General features: G+C 42.4%; 1 protein-coding gene and 1 pseudogene across 5 annotated transcripts in view; one reads left to right on the forward strand and one right to left on the reverse strand.

Annotated features, from left to right (window-relative positions):
* The window catches only part of PHF20 (PHD finger protein 20), a 122,052-nt gene that overhangs the window by 89,357 nt on the left and 4,983 nt on the right, over window positions 1–27,712 (forward strand). For all 5 annotated transcript variants that reach the window (XM_008149663.3, XM_054723645.1, XM_028157820.2 and 2 more), the window contains 7 exons: window positions 2,012–2,110; window positions 3,020–3,187; window positions 4,109–4,287; window positions 12,646–12,745; window positions 15,885–16,080; window positions 20,446–20,842; window positions 26,218–26,401. In XM_008149663.3, the coding sequence (XP_008147885.2) occupies window positions 2,012–2,110; window positions 3,020–3,187; window positions 4,109–4,287; window positions 12,646–12,745; window positions 15,885–16,080; window positions 20,446–20,842; window positions 26,218–26,401 (1,323 nt within the window). The remainder of the gene's footprint in view (window positions 1–2,011; window positions 2,111–3,019; window positions 3,188–4,108; window positions 4,288–12,645; window positions 12,746–15,884; window positions 16,081–20,445; window positions 20,843–26,217; window positions 26,402–27,712) is intronic.
* Window positions 13,389–13,489, reverse strand: LOC114234490 (U6 spliceosomal RNA; annotated as a pseudogene).

Here is a 27,712-nt window from a genome sequence, read left to right on the forward strand (position 1 = left end):
GCAACCCGGGCATGTGCCCTTGACCCGATTGAACCCGGGACCCTTCAGTCCGTAGGCCAATGCTCTATCCACTGAGCCAAACCAGTTAGGGCTGATGCTGTTTTATAAAATGGGAAATGCAAAGGAGATTGTTGTTGAGAAGCCCAAAGGAACTCCCATACTTAGGTGCTAACTGGGTATGGCCTAGATTTTGGGTATTTATAACCTGCATCTCCATCACTCTATCTCAAGGATCCAGGACGTAGGTGATACCTCTCTTTCAGCCAGTTCTGCTACTAATTGGGGTTATTGCTGTTAGCATTTCACAAAACTAATGGGTACAGTTTAGTTTGGAGGTAATTTTAACCAGAATTTACAAATTAAAAATTGGATTGGGCAACAGTTTCTTTATGTGAGTAGGTGAAGATACATCATAGTACTCCTAGTACTCCTTCCTTTCATTAGCCTCCTAAGTCACTCATGGTAAAGGCCAACTTCCTTATAAGGCCCTACATCAGTGGTTCTCAACCTTTCTAATGCCGCGACCCTTTAATACAGTTCCTCATGTTGTGGTGACCCCCAACCATAAAATTATTTTCATTGCTACTTCATAACTGTAATTTTGCTACCGTTATGAATCGTAATGTAAATATCTGTGTTTTCCGATGGTTTTAAGCGACCCTGCTAGTGGTTCTCAACCTGTGGGTCGCGACAGGTTGAGAACTGGTAGCAGGGTCTCGACCCACAGGTTGAGAACCACTAGCAGGGTTGCCTAAGACCATCGGAAAATACAGATATTTACATTACGATTCATAACAGTAGCAAAATTACAGTTATGAAGTAGCAATGAAAATCCGCTGCTGTAGAGCCTAAACCATCGGAAAACACAGATATTTACATTACCATTCATAACAGTAGCAAAATTACAGTTATGAAGTAGCAACAAAAATAATTTTATGGTTGGGGGTCACCACAACATGAGGAACTGCATTAGAAAGGTTGAGAATCACTGCCCTGCATGGTCTGCCGGTAGCCCACATCATCATCTTTTTCTTAGCCTAATTCTAATTTCACTTCTGATGGAAACATACAGGCCTCCTTACTATTTACTGATTTCAAACCTATGGAAAAGCAATGGACTTTTGTATATTAACCTTGTATTTTGCAACCTTGCCATAATCACTATTAGTTCCAGTTTTTGTTTTGTTAATTCTTTGGGATTTTTCTACATAGATAATCATGTCTCTGCAAATGGAGTTTTAGTTCTTCCCTTCCCAATCTGTATTTTATTTCCTTATCTTACTGTACTGGCTAATAAGTATAGTACGATGTTGAGTTAGGAGTGTTGTGTGGGGACAAAAAGTTTGGACGGGGAGTATTGATAACTTAAGGAGTTTTGCTGTGAAGAGTAGCAGAGAATGAAGTTGTGGTATTTGGTGAATTGTTCATTTTTAATGGGTATAATTCACAAAAATTAGGTTTTGTGAATTGTATCTCAATTATAAAAGGGGAAAAAAGTATAAAACGAAGTCCTGACACCCAGGTCACACCTCAAGCCAATAAAATCAGAATTTCTGTGGGTGGGACCTGGGCAATCACTTTTTAAAAATCTTCCCTGGTGATTGCAGTATGTATCCAGTGTTGAGGAGCACTGATAAAAGTAAGGTTGGGAAACTTTTTTCTGTAAAGGGCCAGACAATAAATATCTTCAGTTTCGAGAGCCACAAAGTCTCTGTCAGCTCTGTGGTTGACATATGAAAGCAGTTATAGTCAGAATATAACGAATGAGCATGGTGTGTTTTAATAAAACTTATTTACAATAACGGGCAGTGGGCCAGAGTTTGCTGACCCCAGGTCTAAAGGCTAAGGTGATGGAGAAAGGGCTACAGCGCCCTGAGGACAGAACCAGACCCAGAATTCTGTTCTACCATTTGTTTTAGTTCTTCACATTGGCCATGCTTAAGCATAAACACCCCAAGAGTTGTAAACAAAATGTTAGAATGCCAGTACTTACACTTGTATTTAATTCTAGCTGCAAAAGACAAGGAAAAGAATAAAGAGAAGAAATTCAAAGAGTTTGTGAGAATGAAGCCAAAGAAGAAAAAGAAAAAGAAGAAGAAAACCAAACCTGGTAATTTTTTCCTGTAGGGTGTTTCACTTGGGTTTCCTTAACATGGGTGGGCTGAGGGGTTGCTTTCTCCCCAGTCCTGGCCTCTGAGCTTGCACGGAGGAGAGGAAGGTCAGCAGGCCTTTACTGACCTGCTAGGCTCAGCCCTGGCTGGGGAGAAGCCTACTCACCCTGGGAGTTATAATACCACATTGGAATTTAGGAAAGCCCTCCCTCTTACTTTATTGGCCAATGTGCTCTGCCATAGGGCAGTGCATAGGAAAGCATCCTGGTAGCAGAGGATATGCAGATAAAGGACTGTATTTGTTTGCACACACGATTCAAACACACATCTCTGAAATATTTCAGGAAAGGATTAATTTATTATTATTATTTTTTAATTTTAGAGAGGAAGGGAGAGGGAGAGAAAGATAGAAACATCAATGATGACAGAGAATCTTTCATTCCCTACTGGAGATGGAGCCTGCAACCTGGGCAAGTGCCCTGACCTGGAATCGAACCATGACTTCTGGTTCATAGGTTGATATTCATCCACTGAGCCTTACCAGTTGGGCAGGATTCACTTCTTGAAAAGTGTGTGTCTAGATCTCACCAAAAAAGTTTATTTTCAAAGAAAATCAGTTTTCCAACCTTGGGAACTAGGCTTAGAAAAATAATCTTCTGGCTTAGAAAAACAGTTTTATCAGAAAAGATCAGGGAAGAAGGGTGATGATGAAGAGGAAGCTTTTGGTTTTGAGGTTCTCAGAAGTAGCCAGAAGAATTAATCCCCAAATCTCTCCTCCATACCACTTTGCTCCTGAGCCTTTTAGCTGTTTAAGCAGCAGAGCTATTGGTTGGATGGGGTTGATTCTAGAATGCCCTGATGATGTCCGGGGGTGGGTGCTTATTCCTTTCTGATCCTGTTTTTTTTAGAATGCCCCTGCAGTGAGGAGATCAGTGACACCTGCCAGGAACCTTCTCCACCCAAGGCATTTGCTGTCACCAGGTGTGGGTCCTCACACAAGCCTGGGGTCCATATGAGCCCACAGCTCCATGGCTCAGAATCTGGAAACAACAAAGGGAAAGTGATGAAAGTACCTGGTAAGGAGGCTCTCTGCTGGCTTGATCATTTGTATAGCTCTGTATCCTGACAAGACTGGAATTACGTTGATATTGTAATCTGCTCTTCAGGCCCTCTGCAAGTATAATCTTTTATATTTTTAAAATAAGTACATCAAATTAAATAAAGGCCATTAGCTGTGCCTTCCTTAAAGTTTCATTCTTTCCAACTTTAGTCTCTCAGGTACCTTCAAGCCAGTGTGTCTATAACTAAATTCATTATCCCCATCCCCTTGCACACCTGCTCCCCATTCAGTCATTTCTTATTTGATGGCCTCTGCATCCAACCTGGTTGCTCAAGGAAATCTGAGTCTACCTTGAAGGTTCCCCTTCTCCAGCAATTTGTAGGATGATTGTGTGTTTAACACATTAAGTGCCCTGTCAGTCGCCGGTGACTGACACTGTACTTTCCGTCCGGAAGACAAAACAGGCTGGTCGCTTAACGTGTTAAAAGGAGTTGCTAAGTATGTGCAAAGTATTTAGAACAGTGTCTACAGAATAAGTAATAGGTAAAGGTTACCTATAATTATAACTAGTCAGGCCCCAAGACCTAGTGATTTTAGTTCTGATTATACCTGGAATCTGCCCCTTTCACCACCATCCACAGTTTTAAAGGTGGCTCTGGATACAGACTTGACTAAGCCAGGTCCTGGCTGGATGGGGTGAGGTTGAGGAACACATATGAGTCATTAAGGATGATGATCTGTGTGGTTCATGGAGGAGTTACAGCTTCTCGCCAATGAACTCTGTGACTTTGAGCAGCCATTTACCTTGGGCTTCTCTCTCAGCATACATGATTTGGGGCTGTTACTAGATGACAAGCTGTTACTCTTGACAATCTAAGATTTAAAAATTTTGTAACATAATTTAAAATAGTGCCTGTTACTTTCCCTTTCCTCTCAGAGGAGGATAATCTGAGTGAGTCCTCTTCTGAGAGCTTTCTTTGGAGCGATGAGGAGTATGGCCAAGACGTCGATGTGACCACCAACCCAGATGAGGAACTCGATGGGGATGACCGCTATGATTTTGAAGTGGTCCGCTGCATCTGTGAGATTCAGGAGGAAAATGACTTTATGATTCAGGTAGGTAGAGCTCCAGGAGACAGGTATAGAGAAGCACAAGCTGGTCCTTGGAGGGAATTTTGAGGGACCACAGTTATAGGCCAGCAAAAGTAGTCACGTCAGAAGCCCCAGATAGGCAGTTTTATCAGCAGCAGATTGAGCTTTGCTTTTTGGTTTAGCTTCCTCTGAATCTTGGCTTGGTGTAAATAGCTTATTAATAGAAGAAGAGAGAACTTGAGGGTTCATTGACTCTAAACCTCTCATGCTCTGCCTGGGGCAGCTGGGATCCACAAATAGGAAGGGCCTTGCCTGTGGTCACACTGTGAGGATTTGAACAGCAGGGCCCTCCAAATTTCTGGAATAATCTTCCTGTGGATCCATACCTTCTGTCTGAGGTAAGTTTTCTTATGGCCTAAGGAAATGGGCTTCTCTCTCAGCATATAACTTGTCTGTTTCTTGTTCTTTATTTTCCTGATATTTGTATTAGTCATTTCCATCTCTGGAATGTGTTTGTGGACTCCCTGCCTGCTTGGGGAGACCATCACTGGCCTGCACCTGCTTTCCTCTGGTCCCTCTCTTGCTCTTAATCACAGTTCTGGTAGAGGTGGTTCCTGTCTAGCTGACTCTAAGAGCTGTCATAAATACCCTACGTGTCTTGGCAGCTGCCTGGCTGTCCAGGGTACCTGAGTTCTTTAAGTAAATCATGGCTATGTTGGTTAAGATTCTTTGAGAGTTTCTTTCCTTTTGATTAGACTTTATGGTAATCTCTGGGAATTCAGGGTGCATGAATAGTCTCAATTACTGCCTGATATTTACGACCTTAAGTATGCCTTAGGTTAGTGGTTTTCAAACTAAAAAAGTATCAGAACTCTTTTTCCTAATGGACTCTTTCACAGAAAATCAAAATGTTTAAAGGTAAAAGAAGCAGTTTAGGGAAAGTTCTAACTGGATGATCTTCACTTTTAAATTTAGAAATGTGTGCCCTGGCCCTTGTGGTTCAATGGTTGGAACCTGGGTCTGTGGACCAAGGGGTCGAGGGTTCAATTCCCGGTCAAGGGCATGTACCTGGATTGCAAGTTCATTTGATCCCAGGCCCCAGTCCAATTGATGTTTCTCAATTGACTTCAACGTTTCTCCCTCCCTCCCTTCTTCCCTCCCTCCCTCTCTATTAAAAAAAATTTTTTTTTTTAAATAAGGAAAAAGAAATATGAATGGTGGGCCTAGTCCCATGAAGTCTGATACGCAGTCAGGATTGTGAGCGACAGTGGCCACCTTGGAGCATTTCAAGTGGCTCAATTATTTTTCTCATTCTGTGAGATAAGCCTAATGCTCATAGCCTTTGTACGGGTGAGTTTTCCTAAACAACGTGTTATGTAGTCACTTTGATTAATCAGAGATGGGAGGAAAAGCTTTGTTCCAAGGCAAAGCTAGCCTAGCAGCACAGAATTATGTGTACTGGCAGGCTGTGTTTATCTTAACATTAAGCTTGGAACATGTTTGAGTGTGCATTTTATTTTTTAAGTTTGATTTTTAAAAGGGTGTTGGAGATTGTTAGTTTTTTGTTTGTTTGTTAAATCCTCACCTGAAGATAATTGATTCTAGAGAGAGAGGAAGGTTAGGGAGAAGAGGAGGAAGGGAAGGAGGGAAGGGGAGAGAGAGAGAGAGAGAGAGAGAGAGAGAGAGACATTGATTGATCACCTCTTGTACCGCAATCCAGGTATGTGCCCTGACCAGGAAATAAACCCATGACCCTTTGGTGCACAGGGCGGCACCTTATCCAACTAAGCCATACCGTCCAGGACAAGATTCTTAGTTTTTATCCTGTCTCTCTGGATATGTGCTCTGTTCTAGGCCTTGGAAGCCTGATTTGGTTCTCATTTGTCCATAGAAATCTTTAGTGGGTGAATAATGAAGGCCCCTCTGGCAAGTTTGTTCTGGCTAATCAGTATGGGAGATAGTGCTGTTCCACTGTGGTCCTTTCTCCATTGATTTTTCTGTAAGTAGCAAGGATCACAGGGTGTTTGGGGGTAGAGTTTGATGTGCCATTCTATGCTTTATGAAGAAGCTAAGTTGGAGCTATTGAGGTATACCAGCTGTTATATGGCAGAGTCCGGAACTGACTTTCATCTCCTGCTTCTCAGGCTCTACATGACCTTCCTCCCAGCTCAGCTTAACACTCTGGCTTCCTATCTGGCATTATGGTGGTGATGAGCTCACTTCAGAACCCCTTCGGCTTTGTTGTAGACTTTTCCTGCTATCCACTTGCTGTCCTTCTTGCTTTGTGTTGTAGAAGGACAGTTTCTGACTTTCCCTGTCATGAGCAATATACCTTTTCCACTCAGGAATTTTTAGCAAAAGGCATACATAAATTTAGAGGGAGCTAACTGGAAAAAAATACATTTTAAACTGTTAAGATTTATTCATCATTTAGTTTTAAATGTGTTCGTTATCTAGGAAGGTTCAAATAAATTTTTCTTAAAATAAATTTTAACTTACGTTGGTAATTTGTACAACCCTAGAATACATTTAGAGTTTGTTTTCTATAAACTCCATACATTACTTTAGAGAAATGATTTTCTTTGACTATTTTCATGATTTGATTGGTATCAACGTTACTTTATTATTTGATTTTATTTACCAGTGCTAATTAAAATCACTAGGTTAAAATCTTACTTAGTAATTACGAATGTTTGAGAAATCTGGGTAACACATTAAATATGAACATCAGGAAACCCATTTGATATTTAAATTGTTTTAATTACTCTCGGCCAGGTTTTGGCAAACATTTTCTAATAGGACCAAATAATAAATATTTTAGGCCTTGAGGACCATATGGTCCACAGTTGCAACTACTCAACTGTGCCCTAAGCAGCCATAGGCAATATGTAAACTGAATGAGCATGTTCATATGATATTTTACTTACAAAACAGGAGTCCAGCTGGATTTGGCCTGTGGGCTGTAGTTTGCTGACCTTTGCCTTAGAGCAGTGGTCGGCAAACCGCGGCTCTCGAGCCACATGCGGCTCTTTGGCCCCTTGAGTGTGGCTCAGCGTTAGAACCACTTCTTCAAAATAGACTCGCCCAGGCCGAAAACCAACTTCTGTGCATGGGCCATGAAGTTTCAAGGAGCGGCTCTTTGGCCCCTTGAGTGTGGCTCTTCCACAAAATACCACAGCCTGGGTGAGTCTATTTTGAAGTGGCGTTAGAAGAAGTTTAAGTTTAAAAAATTTGGCTCTCAAAAGAAATTTCAATCGTTGTACTGTTGATATTTGGCTCTGTTGACTAATGAGTTTGCCGACCACCCTAGAGCAACAAATATATATTAGATGCCAAACCCCAGTAAAAATTGTGTAGCAGTTTTAACAAGAAGTCCATTTTAAAACTTTTGTTTTAAAATTTATATTGTTTATTTGTTGCTAGCTAATGCATTCACATAGTTCAAAGGCTAAAAGGTATATACATATAGGTATACAGAGAAAAATCTTACCTCCTATCAACAACCCTTCCCTAGAGGCAGCCCTTATCATTTTGTATGTCATTCCACAAACATTCTGTGGCCAAACAAGTAATAACAAATATGTTCTCCCCATTTTTTTTGTGTGTGTGGTGAAATACACATAACATAAAATTTACAATTTTAACCATTTTTAAGTGTATGCAGCGTTAAGTGCATTAGCATTGAATGCATTCACACTGCTGTGCAGCTATCTTTTTTTTTTTAAGTTTTATTTTTTTATTTTTATTTATTTATTTTTTTAAAATTTCTTTATTGATTAAGGTGTCACATATTTGTCCTCATCCCCCCATTCCCATCCCACACCCCTCCCCACAGCTGTTGAACTTAACCATTGGGTAGGCTCATATGCATGCACACAAGTCCTTTGGTTGATCTCTCCCCCCTCCCCCCACCCTCCCCTATCCTCCCTCTGAGGCCCGATAGTCCGTTCGATGCCTCCTTGTTTCTGGTTCTGTTCTTGTTCATCAGTCTATGTTGTTCATCATTTCCCCTAGATGAGCGAGATCATGTGTCACTAGAGATATAAGAACGGAATGTGAGACGAGCAATAATAGTTATGCTGACAGGCAAATGAATCAGTCTGTAGTGAGTTTCTTTCTGGACCAACAGTTCTTTTGAGACCCAATTTCAATGTCCACCAGTTCCTTATGTGTACATGTCAGCACTGACCCCTCAGCTCTGGATGGTGGATAAATGGTGGTAACGGAGGTCCGACTCCCTCTGGTTTGGTCTCGGCCAGACCCAGGGGCACGGCTTCACCCGGACTCAGGGGCACGTGGCCTCACCCGGGCCCGGGACCCAGCCTCACCCGGATGGATCCAGGGGCACACGGCCTCACCCGGACCCAGGATCCGGCTTCACCCGTACCCAGGGGCGCAAGGCCTCACCCGGACCCAGGGGCACATGGCCTCTCCCAGACCCAGGGGCGCGTGGCCTCACCCGGACCTAGGTGCGCGCGGCCTCACCCGGATCCAGGGGCACATGGCCTCACCCAGACCCGGGATCTAGCTTCACCCGGACCCAGGGTCGCGTGGTGCAGCTATCTTTTTTAAAATACAAATATTATTTTATATGTAGTATTTTCAAGATCTTTTTTTCATATAACAATGTATAAGTTGAAGACCACCTCATTTTCAAATATAAAAAGCTTCCCCGTTCTTTTTTATAGCTGCATAATGGGTGGATGATAATTTATTTAACCCTTCTCCTATTGATGGACATTTAGATTGTTTCTAATCATAACAGTAGTGGGGGAAAAGAACAACAAAAACCAAACAAAAAATAAGTAAATAAAAATAATGATAGCAGTGAACTAATGAATAATTTTCTGTAAGTATATCTGTGGGCCGAGTTTTGGAAATGGAATTCCTGAGCTAAAGGGTACGTGCATTTGTAAGTTTGGCAAGTATTGCTATTTGTCATAGCAATATTATATAAACCCTCTTTGGAGACAGTACCAAAGAAGTCTTACCAGCACCCTTGTTAGTATACAAGGTACTATCAGACTTTAACAAGAATTAACCAGACTATTTTTACCCAGGGATAACCACTGTTAATATTTTGGAATACACATATACACATGCATATATAAATGAAAAGTATGTTCTTTAAAAACAGTTTTTCATAAGAATAACACTTTTATGATGATGGTAATAAATGTTTACTAAAAAAACTTCAGGCAGTACATAAAGTTATAAAAAACTAGAAGCCTGATGCATGAAATTCGTGCAATAGTAGGCCTTCCCTTGCAGCCCTCGCTTCGTCTGTAAGGACATCATTAGCATACTATGCTTTTATTATTATAGATTGATATTTACATGTAATCCCCATACCTAGAAATATTGTGTATGCATATTATTAGTCTGGTTTTATTTCACACTAATTTATATTAATTCAAGTTACTTTACATTAATTTCATTCTTTTAATGGTTGATTTGAACATCTTTTTATTTAAGAATCATTTTTTTCCCTTTGACTTGTCTGTTCATGTTATTTATCTACTTTTCTGTTGAATAGTGGGTCATTTTACAACTCATTTGTATAGGCTTTTTGTAGATATGTTTTTGTATTGGTTGTTACAAAAAACAGTTACAAATGTTTGTCATCTGTTTTTTGGCTTATCTTACAGATTTTATGTTTTTATGAGGCAGGTATATTAAATAATAATTTCTGGGATTTGAATAACAGTTGCTTTCTCATTGGAAGTTCATAAAAATTTATAGAAATGTTGATAAAAGAATTCTCATGGTTTCTTCTGGTACTTTTGAGGTTTCATTTATTTTTTGAAAACCATTTAAATATTTGATCTGCCTGGAATTTATCCTGGTGTAAGGTGAGGGCTATGGCTACCCAGTTGTTCAACACTATATCTCACTCTTGCTATCCAGGAATAAGGTGCACCTTACCCTTGACTTAATTTCTGTGTTCCTCAAATAGTATTTAAAAATCTTTCTTCAGCCCTGGCTGGTTTGGCTCAGTGGATAGAGTGTCGGCCTGCGGACTGAAAGGTCCCAGGTTCGATTCCGGTCAAGGGCACATGCCTGGGTTTCAGGCTCGATCTCCAGTAGGGGGCGTGCAGGAGGCAGCCAATCAATGATTCTCTCTCATCATTGATGTTTCTATCTCTCCCCTCTTCCTTCCTCTCTGAAATCAATAAAAATATATTTAAAAAAAATCTTTCTTCATAGAGATCTTGCATGTTTTATTCTTAGATAGTCTTAGGTATTTTTATTCTTAAACAGTCTTTGATTTATTAGATATTTTATCTTTTCTGTTTTTCTTGTGCATTTCTAAATTTAAACTTTTAAAAAATGAATAAAGTATTAGGCAGACTCACACAAAGAAAAGTTATTTTGAAATTTTCAACTTGGCTATATTTGATTCAATTGTGGTGAATTCTAGTACTCAAGACTCATTGAGAGACTTTCATTCTTATTACTAGTCTCTTTTCTGCTACTAACTACCTTTGCTGTCGTTTAACCTTTATTTCTCTCTGAGCTTTAGTTTCTTCATTGGAAATGGAAGAATTTGGATCAGATCTTATCTGAAGTTTCTCTCCCAGCTCTGCCTCTGTTGATTCTGAATGATCAGCTTCCTAGAGGGTTTATATATGCCCACGAAAGCCCTCTTCATGCCGGGGACTATCTGACTCCAAGTGGCTGATGATTGTCTGAACTTTATTTATTTAATATTTTTTATTGATTTCAGATAGGAAGGGAGAGGGAGAGAGAGATAGAAACATCAGTGATGAAAGAGAATCATTGATCGGTTGCTTCCTGCATACCCCCTACTGGGGATCGAGCCCATAATCTGGGCATGTACCCTTGACAGGAATTGAACCTGGGACCCTTCAGTCCGAAGGCTGATGCTCTATCCACTGATCCAAACCGGCTAGGGCTGTCTGAACTTTAGACTTTTAGTCCCTGTGGCCAGTCAGGCTGGTGGCCCAGCTTCAAGGCCATGTCAGGAAACTCACTGTCCACCTTCCAGAGCTATTCATTTAGTTGGGTACTTAAAGGTTTTGGGCCCTGCTTTGGAATTGCTTGAAGTATCTTAGTATCTTTTTTGACATCCTCTTTTCCTCTCCATTTCCTCTGGGCCCTTAGTCCTTAGGCTTACTATCCCCAGGTAATGCTGTCCTCATTGTCTGTACGTTTTTCTCTCTGTACCTCCTGCCCCTCCTTCACCTTCTTTTCCCCACCTCCCCCCTTAATCCAGGGAAGACAGTGGAATTTAGGGGTAAAAAGAACTAGCTTTGCAATTTGCCTGGCTTGTGTTCTGACCCACCTTTGGCTCTCTTCAGCTGTGTGACCTTTGGTAAGGTTTAGAGAAAATAAATGCAAATGCTAGCACATGGTTACTCCAGGAGGTATCAAAGTGAGTTAGATTGCCCCTTAGTAGTAGTAATAGGCTCTTAATACATTAAAGTTGTGAGGTAGGAGCTTTTACACATGATCCACTGATTCCTCATAAACAGCCCCACATGGTTGGTATCCCATTTTGCAGATGGGGAAACTAAAGCTTAAGGTGGAGAAGTTACCTCTGCAGGGTCACACAGCTAATGAATGTCTGAGCCAGAATCAAACTCAGGTTTTTTCATTACAAGTTAACCTTCCTCTGTGTATGTGAACAATTTTTCCTGTGTCAAAAAGATCAGAAGAGTTCAATCCTCTAGAAATGAGAGTGAAAGCCATTTTTTTGAGACCAGCACTGTTTATTAGATCTAAATGGTCTTCATATGTGCTGTCCAGCATAATAGCCACTAGCCTCATATGGCTATTAAGCACTTAAGATGTGGCTAGTGGGACTAGGGAACTGAATTTTTAACTTAATTTGTTAATGTAAATATAAAGAGCCACAGGTGGCTAGTGGCTGCTGTATTGCCTAGCACAGTTCTAGATGAATGGTTGCAGCCTAGCACCTGTGTAAGTCAGTTGTGGGTGTTCTCTCCTTCTACTTCCCTCTCCCCCCTCCTCGCACAGGTGGGCTTATTTTTGGACTAGAGGCCTGGTGCACAAGTTCGTGCACGGGTGGGGTCTGGCCAGCCTGCCCCGATGGGGGCAGATCAGGGTAATCCAGCCCAGCGGGGGGTGGGGGGGTGGAAACGCTGGTGGCCCCGCCCCCAATCAGGGGGTGGCGATCGGGGCCAGGCTGGCTGGGGGGAGGGGCGATCAGGCTGGTTGGCCCCCCGCAGTGCACGTCATAGTGACCAGTCATTCCGGTCGTTCTGTCATTCTGGTTGCTTGGCATATATATATATACATACACACACACACACACACACACACACACACACACACATATATATATATGGGGAGGATACCCTCTGAGTTTAATTTTTATTGCTTCTTTAATTCTGACAGTGTGAAGAGTGCCAGTGCTGGCAGCATGGGGTCTGCATGGGATTACTGGAAGAAAATGTGCCTGAGAAATACACCTGTTATGTTTGCCAAGACCCTCCAGGTAGAGATTTTTGGAGTCAGGGATATTAACAGTATGTAGTCTTTTCCTTGGCATAGCTGGGTATGAAGCAGCCTTAGTGTCTGTGGTCTTGAGACTCATTTCTTCAGCATCGGCTAGACTCTGACTTCTCACTTTTTTTGCTCACTCATCTGATGGCCAGTTTTCCTGAGCTTAGCAGTAAGAGACCATGTGTGAAGAGGTTCATCAAATAGAAGAGCTGGCCTTGAGCTAGAATTTACTTTTTGTTTGTTTGTTTGTTAATCCTCACCTGAGGATATTTTTCCATTGATTTTCAGAGAGAGAGAGAGAGTGGAAGGGACAGGGAGAGACACAGAGAGAGAAACATCGATGTGAGAAAGATACATCGATTGGTTGCCTCCCACACATGCCCTGACCAGGGCCGGGGATTGAGCCTGCAACCTAGGTACATGTCTTTGACTGGAATTGAACCCAAGGCCCTTCAGTCCTCATGCCGACACTCTATCCACTGAGCCAAACTGGCTAGGGCCTTATTGTTTATTGTAAAAATCATGTAACATGAGATCTACCCTCATAACATTTTAAGGGTATAGTACTATATTATTTATAATCGAAGCAGTGTTTACAGCACTAGAACTTATTCATCTTGCATGACTGAAACTATAAAATCTATGGAATGCTCTACAGATTTACGTGTCATCCTTGCATAAAGGCCATGCTATTCTGCTCTGTGTCGTTCCAGTTTTAGAATTCTTTTCTTGAGAATTCATGAGGATGTAGGCTGTCAATGACATTTAAGGGCTGTTGGTGAGTTAGAAACCTGCCTCTGCTCCCTCTAGTGGTACCTGGCCTCCATTGCTTCATTGCCACCAAGAAGGGAAATGTGCCCTTAAGGTGAAGGGAAATGGTGTGGTTTCGAAGAGCCTATCTGCCACCCAAAAGAATAAATTAATTTCTTAGCAGGATCAGTTAGTTTCATTGTTCCATGGTCACAGGGATTGCCTGTGGCTCTTGGGTGCCCTTTTCCAGAAGTTTCAGGGGTGGATTATAAATCTGTTGCTCTAGTCTTGCTGTCAATAGAATGTTGACATCTTCTCCCTGTTCACTACTTTTAAGTTCTCCCCTCAGCTCCAGTCCTATGATCCCCTTACAGCTAGACAATATGTGAGAACCTTTGCTTCTGTTATTCCTTTTAGTCCTGTGAATGGCCTCAGGAACTCCTACTCCCATTTTTGCTTATGAGAAAGAAATTGATGTAAGGATATGAATGACTTTTCTAATCTCATAAAGCAAGTGAGATTTAGAACTGGCTTGTAAAGCCAAATCTCTTGATTTTGCTAGTGTAGTTCGGGGCTGGCCATCATAGTTCATTTTCCAGCAAGTAGGTCCCCTCGGGGCCTGATAACCTCTGTTGTGATGCTATGTCTCCTTGTGCTAGATTAGGCCATAGACAGAAAGGAATCTGCCTCTCAAAGGAAAAATATGGTCAGAAGATTAGTCTATGAGTCATAGGATATTTTTGATAGGCAGGATCTCAGCGACCACCTGTCAACTCCCAGCATTTGACAGGTGAGCAAATACAGACCCAGAGAGGACATGGCAGAAGATAAGAACCAGTGGCTATGACCTTTGTCTTGTATAACAGGTCATGTTGCTCTGAATCCTGTTCAGGCAGCTCCTGCAACAGCTGCCTCTGAGATTCTACATATAATCCCGAGGGCTCCTTAAGGAAAAATCTCTTTTGTCTACTTCATTGTCTATCATTCTCTCCCTCCACTTTTCTGTTGAAAAATCTCTTTTGTCTGCTTTATTGTTTCTCATTCTTTTCCTCCATTTTTCTCTTTTTGGAAATCATACATACCATCTTCCTCAATTCGTCCATACTTTCTGAACTTTAATAACTCTAATTGCGAAGACTGTGAATAGATTTCTCATTAAATTGAGCACTCAATGTCACATTTATAGACTCGGTTGAACTTTGCAGTGTCTTAGGCCAGAAGTTTAACCTAACAGATTTAAAGGTTCCTTAGAATGTTTTTAACAGAATCAAGGTGTATCCCTACCACGTGTCTTGATAAAGCCAGAAAGAGCCCAGAGACCTTGATAGGATTACCCAGGTTATTTCAGGGTTTTTATATATTGGGAGGTGAACAACAGTCTGACTGAAAGTTATTCCCTGGGCTTTTGGAGCAGGAAACACTGTCAAGTCAGATGGGGTCGTGTTTTCAATCCTTCCTAGGGGTCCCTGTAATGAACAAGACTACTGAAGCCATTCAGTTCATCTATTGTTGTAACAGATGGGAAATGGAGGCCCAGAGAAGGGAGGGGGCCTGACCAGTATTTAATTATGTGGTAGTTGACAGTTGGAGGGTCACTTGGGGCTTCTTTCCATTTGATAAATCTATTCAAGATGCTTTTTGCCAGGCACTGAGAATACAACAATGAACAATATGGTTCCTACTCTTTTGGCTTTTAGTGGAGTTGGGGCCAAAAATAGATGTCAAAATAAGTCAGATATACTAGAACTTGTTAGATAGGGATGAATGCTGTGAGGGAGCCAAAGTGATCAGATGGGCAATGGCTAGGAGACATTAAAGAGTCTGTCTTATTTTGGGAGGTGACAAAAGGCCTCTCTGAGGAGAAGTGGTAAGGAGCCAGTCCTGCAAAGGGGAATAGTGCTATAGACAGAGTGGGTACTGAAGCAGAGACCCTAAGACCAGAAAGAACTTTATGTGTTCCATAAATAAAACTGTAAACATGGGGCCAGGAGGGCAGGAAGGAGCCTGTCCTGCAAGTCTCAGTAGGCCAGAGTTAGTTAGGGCTTTGGGTTTCTACTGTGCAGTAGGAAGTCTTTGCAGGTTTAAGTAGAAGAGGGGATGATGTGATTTAAATTTAAAGAGATAGCCATGTTCTCACTGTACCTCTGGTCACTTCCAGGAGATCAGGAAACTTAACTTTTCTTACTCACTACCTTATTCCCAACACCTAATAGGGAGCCTAGAATTTAGTAGGTGCCAAGTAAATGTATATTGGGTGAATAAATGAACAAAATAAACACACCAATCCATCCTTAAAAAGTTTGTGTAATAATTGTACAATGATGAAATAATCTGGATTTCCTTCAGGCCAAGTATTAACTCTCTTATTGTCACTATTTTAGGTCAGAGGCCTGGCTTAAAGTACTGGTATGACAAGGAGTGGTTGACTAGGGGACATATGCATGGCCTGGCATTTTTAGAAGATAACTATTCCCACCAGAATGCCAAGAAGATTGTGGCCACCCACCAGCTTCTTGGGGATGTGCAGAGAGTGATCGAGGTTCTGCATGGCCTGCAGCTCAAGATGAGCATCTTGCAGTAAGTGTGGCACCTGCAGCTTTGGGGACATGTCTTATTTGGCATGTCTGGGAGAAGGATAAATTTGAGAAACTGAAAAGCTACAAAATCAAGATAGATGACCTTATTAAAAATTCTCAGTTATAAAACATTTTTAAAAAATCAATTTTATCGAGGTATATTTACATATTTTAAGCATTCATTGAGTTTTGACAAATGTATGCACTCTTGCAACCACCACTATAGACATGATACAGTGTATGTATTAATAGTTGAGATTGTTTATGTGTACAGTCTGAGTTTTTTGTTTTTGTTTTTTAAATTGTGGTGACATATACATTTGGCATGTCAAACTCACGACCCATAGGCCGCATGTGGCCCACAAGGAATATTTTTATGTCCCAGCCAATATAACAGTATGTAAAAAATGTTTAAAAAAAAACTTTGGCCCTAACTGGTTTGACTCAGTGGATAGAGCATCGGCCTGTGGACTGAAAGGTCCCAGGTTCGATTCCAGTCACGGGCATGTACCTTGGTTGCGGGCACATCCCCAGTAGGAGGTGTGCAGGAGGCAGCTGATAGATGTTTCTCTCTCATCGATGTTTCTAACTCTCTATCCCTTCCTCTCTGTAAAAAATCAAAATATGATTTAAAAAAACCACTTCGTAACTTAATTTTTACAATATCCTATTATATGTAATTATTAATAGCGAACTACAACGTTCGCTAATGACTGATCACTATAATCGTGTTGCATTCATTTCCCTTATGCACTTCATGTGCAGGTGCACCATTTCTCTCCACTAATACTAACAGTGAATATTTTAGCAGCCGATTGCCACGTCATTAGTCTTTTACTGACTTGTTTGGTATGCGCAACAGGAAATATTTCACTTTTGGAGAATAAGAAAAATAGATTTATTTGCATTACACTTACTAATTTGTGCAGTTATTCAGTGTCTGGTAAGTTAATGTTCAAGAAAAAATATTAATTTTTATTAAAATGTTCTATTATTTTATGTTAATCATTACTCATTTATTTCAGCCCTTTGTATTCAGCATGTCTCTATTGAAATAAACCTACATTTCTATGAAAATTGAAGCTTTTGTTTTTTTGCAACCCACATAAACTTAAACCTTGTTTATTTGGCCCACGTTAGCCTTTGAGTTTGACATGCATGATATGCATAATATAAAAATTATCATCTCAATCGTTTTTAGTGTACACTTCAGCAGTGATAAGTGTAACCAACCTCCAGAACTCTTTTTATCTTGTAAAACAGAAACTCCATACCCATTAATTTCCTCTCCATTTTCCCTCTCCCCAGCCCCTGGCAGCCTCCACTTGACTTTCTGTCTCTATGAATTTGACTACTCTAGGTATCTCATTCAAATGGGATCCTACAGTAATTGTCTTTTTATAACTAGTTAATTTCACTTAGCATAATGTCTTCAAGGTTCATCTATTTTGTAGCCTGTATTGAATTTCCTTTCTTTTTAAGGCTGAATAATATTTCATTGTGTATAATACCACATTTTGTTTATCCATTCATCCTAAGCATCCTTGATTGGTAAACAAAGTAAAATTGAAAGCTATTGGAAGAGATATTGTTGGCAAGCCTATTCTCTAGCATAGAGGTTGCTCATTAAATATGCCTCTTGATGGTTTGCTTATACAGAAAAGTTTTAGGCCTTTTGGAGCTGGACTTCTGGACTTCAGCTTTTAATGGCCAGAGTTTGGAGTTACATAGAGTGTGAATTCCCTTTTGTGGTCGCATTCTACATGTCAGGTGACCCAAGTTTATGTAAACTCTGAGAAAGACATGTGGCTCTTATTTGGCTCTGTTGGCTTTTATAACCTACCCCCTCTTTACCAAATAGGGCAACTGGGCCTTGAGTGGAGCAGCCACTCTCCTGTCGTTTCTGGGAGAAGAGCCAGGATTAGCATTCAGGTCTCGGCTCCTGTCAAGTATTTGTTCTAATCTTCCTAACTGCCTCTCCATGAATTTTCTTTTGGCATTAGCGTAATCTATAGCAGGGACAGGTTCTCTTCTGTAAAAATCTCTCCTTAAGTTCTCCCATGAGCCTGCCCATAGAGTTCCATTTTAGTTAAGTTATCAACAATGACAAACTAGGGCCACGAGTGAGTTAGACATGACAGGCCACTCTCCGACAAGGTTTTCATTTGCTGACTAGTCCTGGAGGCCTCTTGGCACCAGGCAGAATAGAGTGTCAGAATCCAGAGATGGCAGGATGAGGGTCTTCTTTCTCTTGCATTCTGGTGCACAAAGGCCTAGGAGTGGTTGAGCAGGGCACATTCAGCAAGAGTATATAATGGTATGGGTGAAAGCTAAGCTGTTATAACAAAGACCCCCAAAATAGAGACTAAAACAAAATGGAATTTTGTCTCTCACATAATATATGATTCAGGGGTAGGTGGGAGTCCAGGCCAGGTATGGGTCCTTTCTCCAGGGTTCTATCTAGGGACTTAGGGACTTGGGTTCCTTCCATCTTATTCCTCTGGCATTCCATTTGGGATTATCCTCATCTGCATGGTTGATGAAGTCTCATCTGTACCTCACCTCTGCTACAAACCCCAGGAGAGCAAAAGTAGCAAAAGGGAGAGCAAACAGTTTCATGGATATACCTAACTGCAGGGGAAGCTAGCCAGGTGGCCTTGAGCCCTGCTGAAACTCAGGAATGAGGGTGTAGTGGGTATAAAAGAAGGGAGGATAGTTGCTGGGTAATATTAGCTATTATTGTGACAATATCTGTTGAAGCAAGCTGAATCAAGTGACAGCCCTGACTAGGATGTCAGAGACTAGCTATTCTTTCACATTTTATAAAATTGGAAAACTTTACCACATTTAAACCAAATGAATTTCTTCTTAATGAGATACCAGAAATTGACTTAGGTGAGTGGAAAGTGGTCCATGTGAGAGCCTAAAAATCCTCAGGTGATGCTCCTGATTGTGAATTTTGCTATGTTTCTTTTTATTTGCAGAATCAGTCAGAGGGTGTTCTCTTCTCACTGAGATGCCTGTGTTCCTGTCCCTGTTCCGTATTCAGGAACCTTGTTCCTTCCGAATCCCACTTAGATCTTTCATCTTTATAGCAGTGGCTTTGTACTGGAATTAAATCTGACTTCTAGCAGTTCAAAAGAGGGTATAGGGAGACCTTTTTAGTCATTGTATATAGAGAAAAGATCTTGGGAGAGGGGGAAGTGGTCCCAGTGTGTCTGTGTAACATGGATGGTCTTTCTTAACATAGGCTCTGGATCTTCATTCTTAGAAATATTGTTCCTTAAGGGGTCTGGCCAATTTATTTTCAAAGGCAAACTATAAAACCTATAACTTCAGAGCATCTGTTGTCATTTAAAAAGTAACATGCATGGTGTACATACCTTCTTCATGATTGTCAGGGCTTACAAGGAAAGCCCAGTGTCATCCTTGTGTGGAGTAGTAGTTGGGGCTTCAAATCTTAGCTGGGAGGGTGAATATTATAAGAGGGAAGAAACAAGACTTTTGTGATTTTCATGCAATAGGAGGTTGATACTGTGGCTTCTATGTTCCATGTTAACATATTTCAGACTATGGTGGACCTGAAAGTTAACAATGACTTCCATTTCCTAATGCAATAAAAATTTTAGGGGTGTATCAGGTCTGGGGTTCCTGGTATAGGCTGTGATACCCTGTTGGAGGTGGCCCAGGACCCATGCTGCCTTGATGCTGGTTGTTCCCTCTCCTTCCCCAGTGAATAAGAGTGGTGTTGGTATTGGGGATTGCTGGAGTGGGAGAGCTGAGAAAGGATAGTTGCAAACCCTTGGGAACAGAATTCTAGGTTTTGTAAGATCACTCAATGCCTTCATACTTATGACCTATTCCATTTTTGCAGGAAGGCTTCAGTAAAGTGTGTGCATTGGGAGGGGGGATGCTCATTTGTGGGAGTTGCTGGTGAGTTAAGCTTGTGCTTTCCAGGTGATCAGTGTTTCTCAGCTGAGGTTGGGAAGGTACCGTTGACAATTGTACCATGGGATAACTCTTTGTGTGGGATTGTCCCAAGCATTACAGGATGTTTAGCATCCTTGGATTCTATGAATTAAATGCCAGTAGTACCCCTCATCATTGTGGGAGGCCTGCACACGTTTCTACACCTCTGTGAACCAAATGTGAGTAGCATCTGTCTGTCCTCCCACTCACTGCAAGTATATGCAGAGGGAGCTTGCCTGAGGTGGTTTCCTCAGAGACCATGGATTTCCATTCCCTCTGCGACCAGACAGCCCAGGTGGGAGCTCTTTTCTGTGCTGGGAGAGTGTTTGGGAACTGAGAAGCCCCTGCAGTGGTTCCACTTACTCTAAACCTCTTTCCATGTTTGCCCTCCCCACAGAAGCAGGGAGCATCCTGATCTGCAGCTGTGGTGTCAGCCTTGGAAACAGCATTCAGGGGATGGGAGATCTCATTCCAGACACATCCAAGTCGCTGAAGCCAAGAGCAAGGAGGAAGCCCCAAGCTATAGAACTTTGAATGGGGCGGTGGAGAAACCCCTGCCCCTGCCTCGGTCTGTGGAGGAGTCATATATCACCAGTGAACATTGTTACCAGAAGCCCCGCGCCTATTACCCTGCTGTGGAGCAGAAGCTGGTGGTGGAGACGCGGGGCTCTGCCCTTGATGCAGTCAACCCCCTCCATGAAAATGGTGATGATTCCCTTTCCCCGCGCCTGGGCTGGCCTCTAGACCAAGACAGGAGCAGGGGGGACAGTGACCTCAAACCCAGCTCTCCAAAGGTATGTGACTTGCTTATATTTGTTCTTAATTCAGTGTTTGAGTGCTTGTAAATTCTCCTTTTAGGGAAGATGTTTATTATAAGATTACTAGAGGCCCGGTGCATGAATTAGTGCACCGATAGGGTCCCTTGGCATGGCCTGTGGGGATTGGGCCGAAACCGGCAGTCCAATGCTGCCTGCCACTCCTGCCTGCTGCTCCCACTTATCCTGGCTCTGCTGTGCCTACCGCAGGCTTGTGCTCACTCAGGGCGCTTGCCAGCTGTGAGCCCTGTGTCTATTGCCTGTCGGTCAGCTGAGTGGCATTCCCGCTGTGGGAGTGCACTGACCCCCGGGGAACAGCTCCTGTGTTGACCATCTGGTGGTCATAACGACTGGCGTGTCATAACGACCAGTCGTTCCGTTGCTTAGGCTTTTATAAATATAGACTAGAGGCCCGATGCATGAAATTCATGCAAGGGGCTCGGCCCTGCTAGCCCCGGCTGCCTCGTGGCTCCGCCGTCTCACAACCCTGCCCACTGGTTGTTCTGGAAGGCCGTTCCGGAAGGTTGTTCCACCGTCCAGTCTAATTAGTATACTACCTCTTTTTTTTTTTTTTTTAATATATTTTATTGATTTTTTACAGAGAGGAAGAGAGAGGGATAGAGAGCTAGAAACATCGATGAGAGAGAAACATCGACCAGTTGCCTCCTGCACACCCCCTACCGGGGATGTGCCCGCAACCAAGGTACATGCCCTTGACTGGAATCGAACCTGGGACCCTTGAGTCCGCAGGCCGACGCTCTATCCACTGAGCCAAACCGGTTTCGGCAGTATACTACCTCTTTATTATATAGGATATATAGATATTTATTATAAAATCGTATTTAAAATTGCTTATCACAGATGTTTTGTTTTCTCCCCCTTTTAAAATGTGTGCAAAGTCCAGAGAGCCCACTTAAATCAAAGATCATTGGTTATGGAAATGCCCACAAAATGGCATAGGCTGTGGGAGTGGGGGTGGAGAGGTGGGAAGTAGCAAGGAGAAAAGGGTTGATTGGGACTTGATAAATGGAACTAAGTTAGGAAAATGAGTTTTGTTGTTGCTGGTTTTTTTAAATGCTATTTATGTTATAACTAGCGTTCCCGTTGCAGGAAAAATCCTGCAATAGGATTTCCTGCTGCATTCTACCCCGCCTCCGCTCCGCCCTTGTCGCCCGCCCCGCCTTCTCCGCCAGCCCGCCTGCGTTTCCCTTCGCCCGGGGCCCTGACTTCGCTCCTCCCTTCTCCTCCCCTCCCTCCCCCCCACCCCCCGGCTTGCTTGCTTCTTCGAAGCTTTACTCCCTTCTGCAGCTCTTGGCTTCTTTCGAGGCTGTCTTGATATGCAAATTAGCCGCCATCTTTGTTGGGGTAATTTGCACACTCGTCCTGATTGGTTGGTGGGTGTGGCTTGGCTGGTGGGCATGGCTTAGGTGTAGCGAAGGTGCGGTCAATTTGCATATTTGTCTATTATTAGATTAGATTGTATCTTGGCATGAGCCAAGATGAGTCAAGCGTTGTGTTAGGCATAAGTTTTTCCAATACAGTTCTGTGATAACTTTACTTGAATATTTAACTTTGCTTAAGTACATAGCCCTGACATAAGAACAGTCTGTTTTGTCAAAATATTTGCAAGTTTCATCAGTTTTCCTGAACCACTCTATTTTTTAATTTTTCAAATCATTCTTTTCTGAAACCCCAAGTCATCTTCTTGCTAAAGTTGTCATCTTTAACTGTTCACTGGTCTTGTTCTATCCTGTCCTCAGTTGTCAGTGAGGCTGTGTGTGATTTAAAAAAAAAAAAGTTTTTTATTGACTGTAGTGAGAGAGAGAGAAACATCAATGATGAGAATCATCAATTGGCTGCTTCCTGCACGTCCCCTACTGGGGATTGAGCCCGAAAACTGGGCATGTGCCCTGACCTGGAGGTGAACTATGATCTCTTGGTTCATGGGTCAACACTCAACCATTGAGCCACACCAGCTGGGCGAGGCTGTGTGTGATTTGAGAGCTTCTACACCCTGTCATCCTTGCTTTCACAGAATTGCTGGTTGGTATCACCAGTGTTAAATACATTGCTGTTTATTGCTGAGCATTCTAAATTATAAGCCAAACAAAGGTGGGCATTGTATCTCATTCAGTCTGTGCCCTTGCCAGTGTCAAAACAGTGCTGAGCAAGGCTGGTAAGGACACAGTTTTTTTGAGACAGAGCCAGTATCAAGTCTGGACTAGGATCCACTTACTCTGTGGTTCTAAACAGGTCACTTTACCTCCCCTGGCATCATGGCTTTGCACATAGTAAGCTATAAATAAATCTTAGCTAAAATCTATTTCATTTCAAATAAATGGATTAAAGGTTGAGATCACAAACTCCAGAAAAGGTTTACACTCCTGAAGACTAGACAGATTTCATAGAGGTGTCTGGCACATAATAAAAAATCAGAAAATACTGGGTTTAAACAGGGCTGGCAGGGTTAAAAATGTTTCATTGATGGCAGTCTGACTTTAGGTCAGCACTGTGTTTTTTGTTTTTTTTTAATAAATCTTTATTGTTCAGATTATTACAGTTGTTCCTCTTTTTCCCCCATAGCTCCCCTTTACCCGGTTCCCACCCCACCCCATGCCCTGACCCATCCCCCCACTGTCCTTGTCCATAGGTGTATGATTTTTGTCCAGTCTCTTCCCACACCCCCTTTCCCCCGAGAATTGTCAGTCCACTCCCTTTCTATGCCCCTGATTCTATTATATTCACCAGTTTATTCTGTTCATCAGATTTTTTATTCACTTGATTTTTAGATTCACTTGTTGATAGATATGTGTTTGTTGTCACTTTGTTGTTCATAATTTTTATCTTCACCTTTTCCTTCTTCCTCTTCTTAAAGAATACCCTTCAGCATTTCATATAATACTGGTTTGGTGGTGATAAGCTTTTTTTTTTTTTTTATCTGTGAAGCTCTTTATCTGATCTTCAATTCTAAATGATAGCTTTGCTGGGTAGCGTAATCTTGGTTGTAGGTTCTTGCTATTCATCACTTTGAATATTTCTTGCCACTGCCTTCTGGCCTGCATAGTTTCTGTTGAGAAATCAGCTGACAGTCGTATGGGTACTCCCTTGTAGGTAACTAACTGTTTTTCTCTTGCTGCTTTTAATATTCTCTCTTTGTCTTTTGCCCTTGGCATTTTATTATGATGTGTCTTGGTGTGGTCTTCTTTGGATTCCTTTTGTTTGGGGTTCTCTGTGCTTCCTGGACTTGTAAGTCTATTTCTTTCACCAAGTAGGGGAAGTTTTCTGTCATTATTTCTTCAAATAGGTTTTCAATATCTTGCTCTCTCTCTTTTGGCACCCTCATAATTCGGATGTTGGTATGCTTGAGGTTGTCCCAGAGGCTTCTTGCACTATCTTCATATTTTTGGATTCTTTTTTCTTTTTGCTTTTCCGGTTGGGTGTTGTTCGCTTCTTCGTATTTCAAATCTTTGACTTGATTCTTGGGATCCTCTAGTCTGCTGTTGGATCTCTGTATATTATTCTTTATTTCAGTCAGTGTATGCTTAATTTCTAATTGGTCCTTTTTCATATCCTTGAGGGTCTCACTATATTTCTCAGAGGTTTCTAGAAGATTCTTGAGTAACCTTATAACTGTGGTTTTGAATGTCTATCCAGTAGTTTGCTTTCCTTCATTTCTTTCATTTGTGACCTGTTTCTTTGTCTCCGCATTTTGGCTTCTTCCTTGTGTTGATGAAGTGGCTTTGTGTGCTAGGTGTCCTTTAGGGCCCAGTGGCTCAGCCTCCCCAGTTACCTGAGGTCGACACTCTTGGTGTACCCCTTTGTGGGCTGTGTGCACAGTCTTGTTGTAGTTAAGCCTTGATTGCTGTTGGTATCACTGGGAGGAATTGACCTCCAGGCCAATTGGCTGTGAGGACCAGTTGTGTTTACAATGAGAGAACTTCTGTGCTGGAGACACCCTTATGGGGCAGGACTTGCTTCAGTGGGGCTTTGGCGCTCACTGAGTCTGCCCTCTGAGTGTGTCTCTTATGGATGTGAAGAGTTGTAATCTAGATGTTCTCACTCTGACCACTGGGTACACTGGCTCTTGGATCTCCAAGGAGGTGTAAAGTCAGGCATTGCCTGAGGCCACCCAGCAGAAGCTACAGAGAGATCTGCAGATTCCTCCTCTTTGTTTGAGGTTTGGAGGTGCCCAGATGAAGCCCAGCTGTGAAGCAATGCAAGCTACTGTGGAGCCTTGGGCCTTCTTTTGGAAGCTCTGGGGCTCGCTGACCCAGTTGCAGTTTGTTAGGTTTTAGATTGCAAAAGGCCAGGCCATTCATATGCAACAGCCTCTGCGCACAGCTTGGGTGGGGTTGTAAATTGGGTGGGGCAGGGTCTCAAGGAATCACCAGGGCAGAGCATACAGCAATGGCTGCCTGTCAGCCCTGCCCCGAAGAGGCCCCCGGGTCTCTGTGTCCTACGGCACCATGCAGAAACAATGATTGCTGCAAGCACCTCTGAGAGAAAGCTGCCCTCGTGTTCCAGCCTGATGCCAGACAGTCCAGTTTCTCTCCGTATGAGTCTGGGTCCCCAGAGTCTCATCTGGAACTGGAGTTCAGAGCAGTCAGGAGCTTGTATCTCCCTCCCGATTGAAAAAGGCAACAGCGTACCCAATTGCCAGCCCCTTGCGCGCCTCCGTACTTCCTCACCTCCACACCTCCTACCAGACTCAATGCACTTTTCTCTTTCTTTCTAGTTGTAGAATTTCCACTCAGCCAGCCTTCCCATGGTTCTGGATGATATTTGTTTTGTCTTTTAGTTGTAGTTTTGATGTGGTTGTGCGCGGCAGCAAGTTCAGGTGTTTACCTATGCCGCCATCTTGGTTGTCCAGCACTGTGTTTTATACTATTTCATTCTCATGAACATTTAAAGTAGATTTTACTACTACCATCTTTCCCAAAAGGGAACCAGAAGCTTGGAGAGGTGAAATAACTTATCCAGGTTCATGTATTCAGCAAGACATAGAGTTAGGACTTAAACTCTTGTTTGATTCCCACATATCTTGTTTATACTTGTCCTGCTATACTCTGATCTCAGGGCTCTGGAAGCCATTCTGTGAGGCTCACACGTAAGACCTAGGACATTGGACAAGCCACTGAGAAGCAGCCGTAGGGTCCTCGGAGCCAGAGGTCTGTGCTGCCCTGAGGTGGTTGCAGTTGGTACAGCAGGCATGTTTTTGGCCAGTGCCCAAGAGAGGGAGGAAAGAGATAGACATTTGGAATATTTAAACTGCAACTGGTTTTTCAGATGGTGTCAAACACTGGCTGGCTGGAGCTGTCTCCATTCAGTAACTTAAATGTCAATTGCATCCCCAGGTGAGGGAATATGTCTCCAAAAAGGTCCTACCAGAGGAAATACCTGCTCAAAAGCTGCTGGACAGAGGTGGAGAGGGGCTCCTGAGCTCCCAGCACCAGTGGCAGTTTAACCTGCTGACCCATGTGGAATCTCTTCAGGACGAAGTCACGCATAGGATGGACTCGATTGAGAAGGAGCTGGATGGTAGGTCTCCTCCCTACTTCTCTGCCCATTGGCAGGCATTGCGAGCTTGCCAGGATGAGCTGCTTTCTGAACTCCCCTACCTGGCTTTCCAGGGACAACGTATTTCTTGCCTCCTTTTCAGTTTCACCCACTTCCATTCTCTTCTCAAGATGGACCAGCCTTACTTTTAGTATTTATCGGTTACTTGTAAGGTCTGTGTGATGCTAGGGGTTCTGCCTCACTTGCTCAGTCTTTTCTGCCGAAGAGCAAGTACGCTCTGCCTGCAGACTGTGTGTAAGTTGAGCAAATCTTTACTGACCGAGTTCTTTTTTTTTTTTTTTTTTAATATATTTTATTGATTTTTTACAGAGAGGAAGGGAAGAGGGATAGAGAGCTAGAAACATCGATGAGAGAGAAACATCGACCAGCTGCCTCCTGCACACCCCCTACTGGGGATGTGCCCGCAACCAATGTACATGCCCTTGACTGGAATCGAACCCGGGACCTTTCAGTCCGAAGACCGATGCTCTATCCACTGAGCCAAACCAGTTTTGGCCTGACCGAGTTCTTAATTGGGTTTTTAGGATATCTGAGGATTAATATAAAAAACACACAACGTTTTTATTTTTTCCCTTGATAAAATCTGAAATGAAGCCTTCTCCTCTATATCAGTAGAAATTTAATAGAACTTGACAGAATCATTTGTGTAGTCCCTGGGTATTTCTCCCAGATACTAGTGGTAACAGATATCTTGTGATGATGAACATGATCAAGTTCATTCCCTTTTGATCCCCAGGAAGTTGCCAGTTTGGTTTTTGAAGACAAAATTCCTTCTTGATTATTCACTTTATTTTCTAATTATTTGTTTTCATCCTTAAAATAGAGCCTGATTAAGAAATAAATGTTCTGTTTGAGGATGCTGAGTACAGTCAAGCTATTATTACTTTAATTGGAGATATAAAACATATTATGAAGGAACTCGGGAAAATGCCATATGCTACACAGCTAGGGTCATAAGGTGTGTCCAGGACATGTGTTTGGCTGAGGCCATGCCAGGGGAGAACTGTTTGAGGGGCAGCAATTACAGGCAGGCTTTCTGGAACTCCTGGGACTGAAGCGGAGCCTTGAGAAGAGGGATGTCTTCTGCTGGAGAGGTGACTCAGAGTGGATGATAAGAGGACTGGCTATACTGGAAAATGGATTGCCACATTGGAGGATAGTGAGAGAAAGAGAGATCCACATGACCTCATGCTTATGTCTTGTCCCTGAAGCAAACTGGAGGAACTGAGATTAGGAGGCTAATTCAGGGTCCATTGTGAGGGCATTTCTGGA

The sequence above is a fragment of the Eptesicus fuscus genome, chromosome 12, assembly GCF_027574615.1.
Source record: "Eptesicus fuscus isolate TK198812 chromosome 12, DD_ASM_mEF_20220401, whole genome shotgun sequence".
Taxonomy (NCBI): Eukaryota; Metazoa; Chordata; class Mammalia; order Chiroptera; family Vespertilionidae; genus Eptesicus; species Eptesicus fuscus.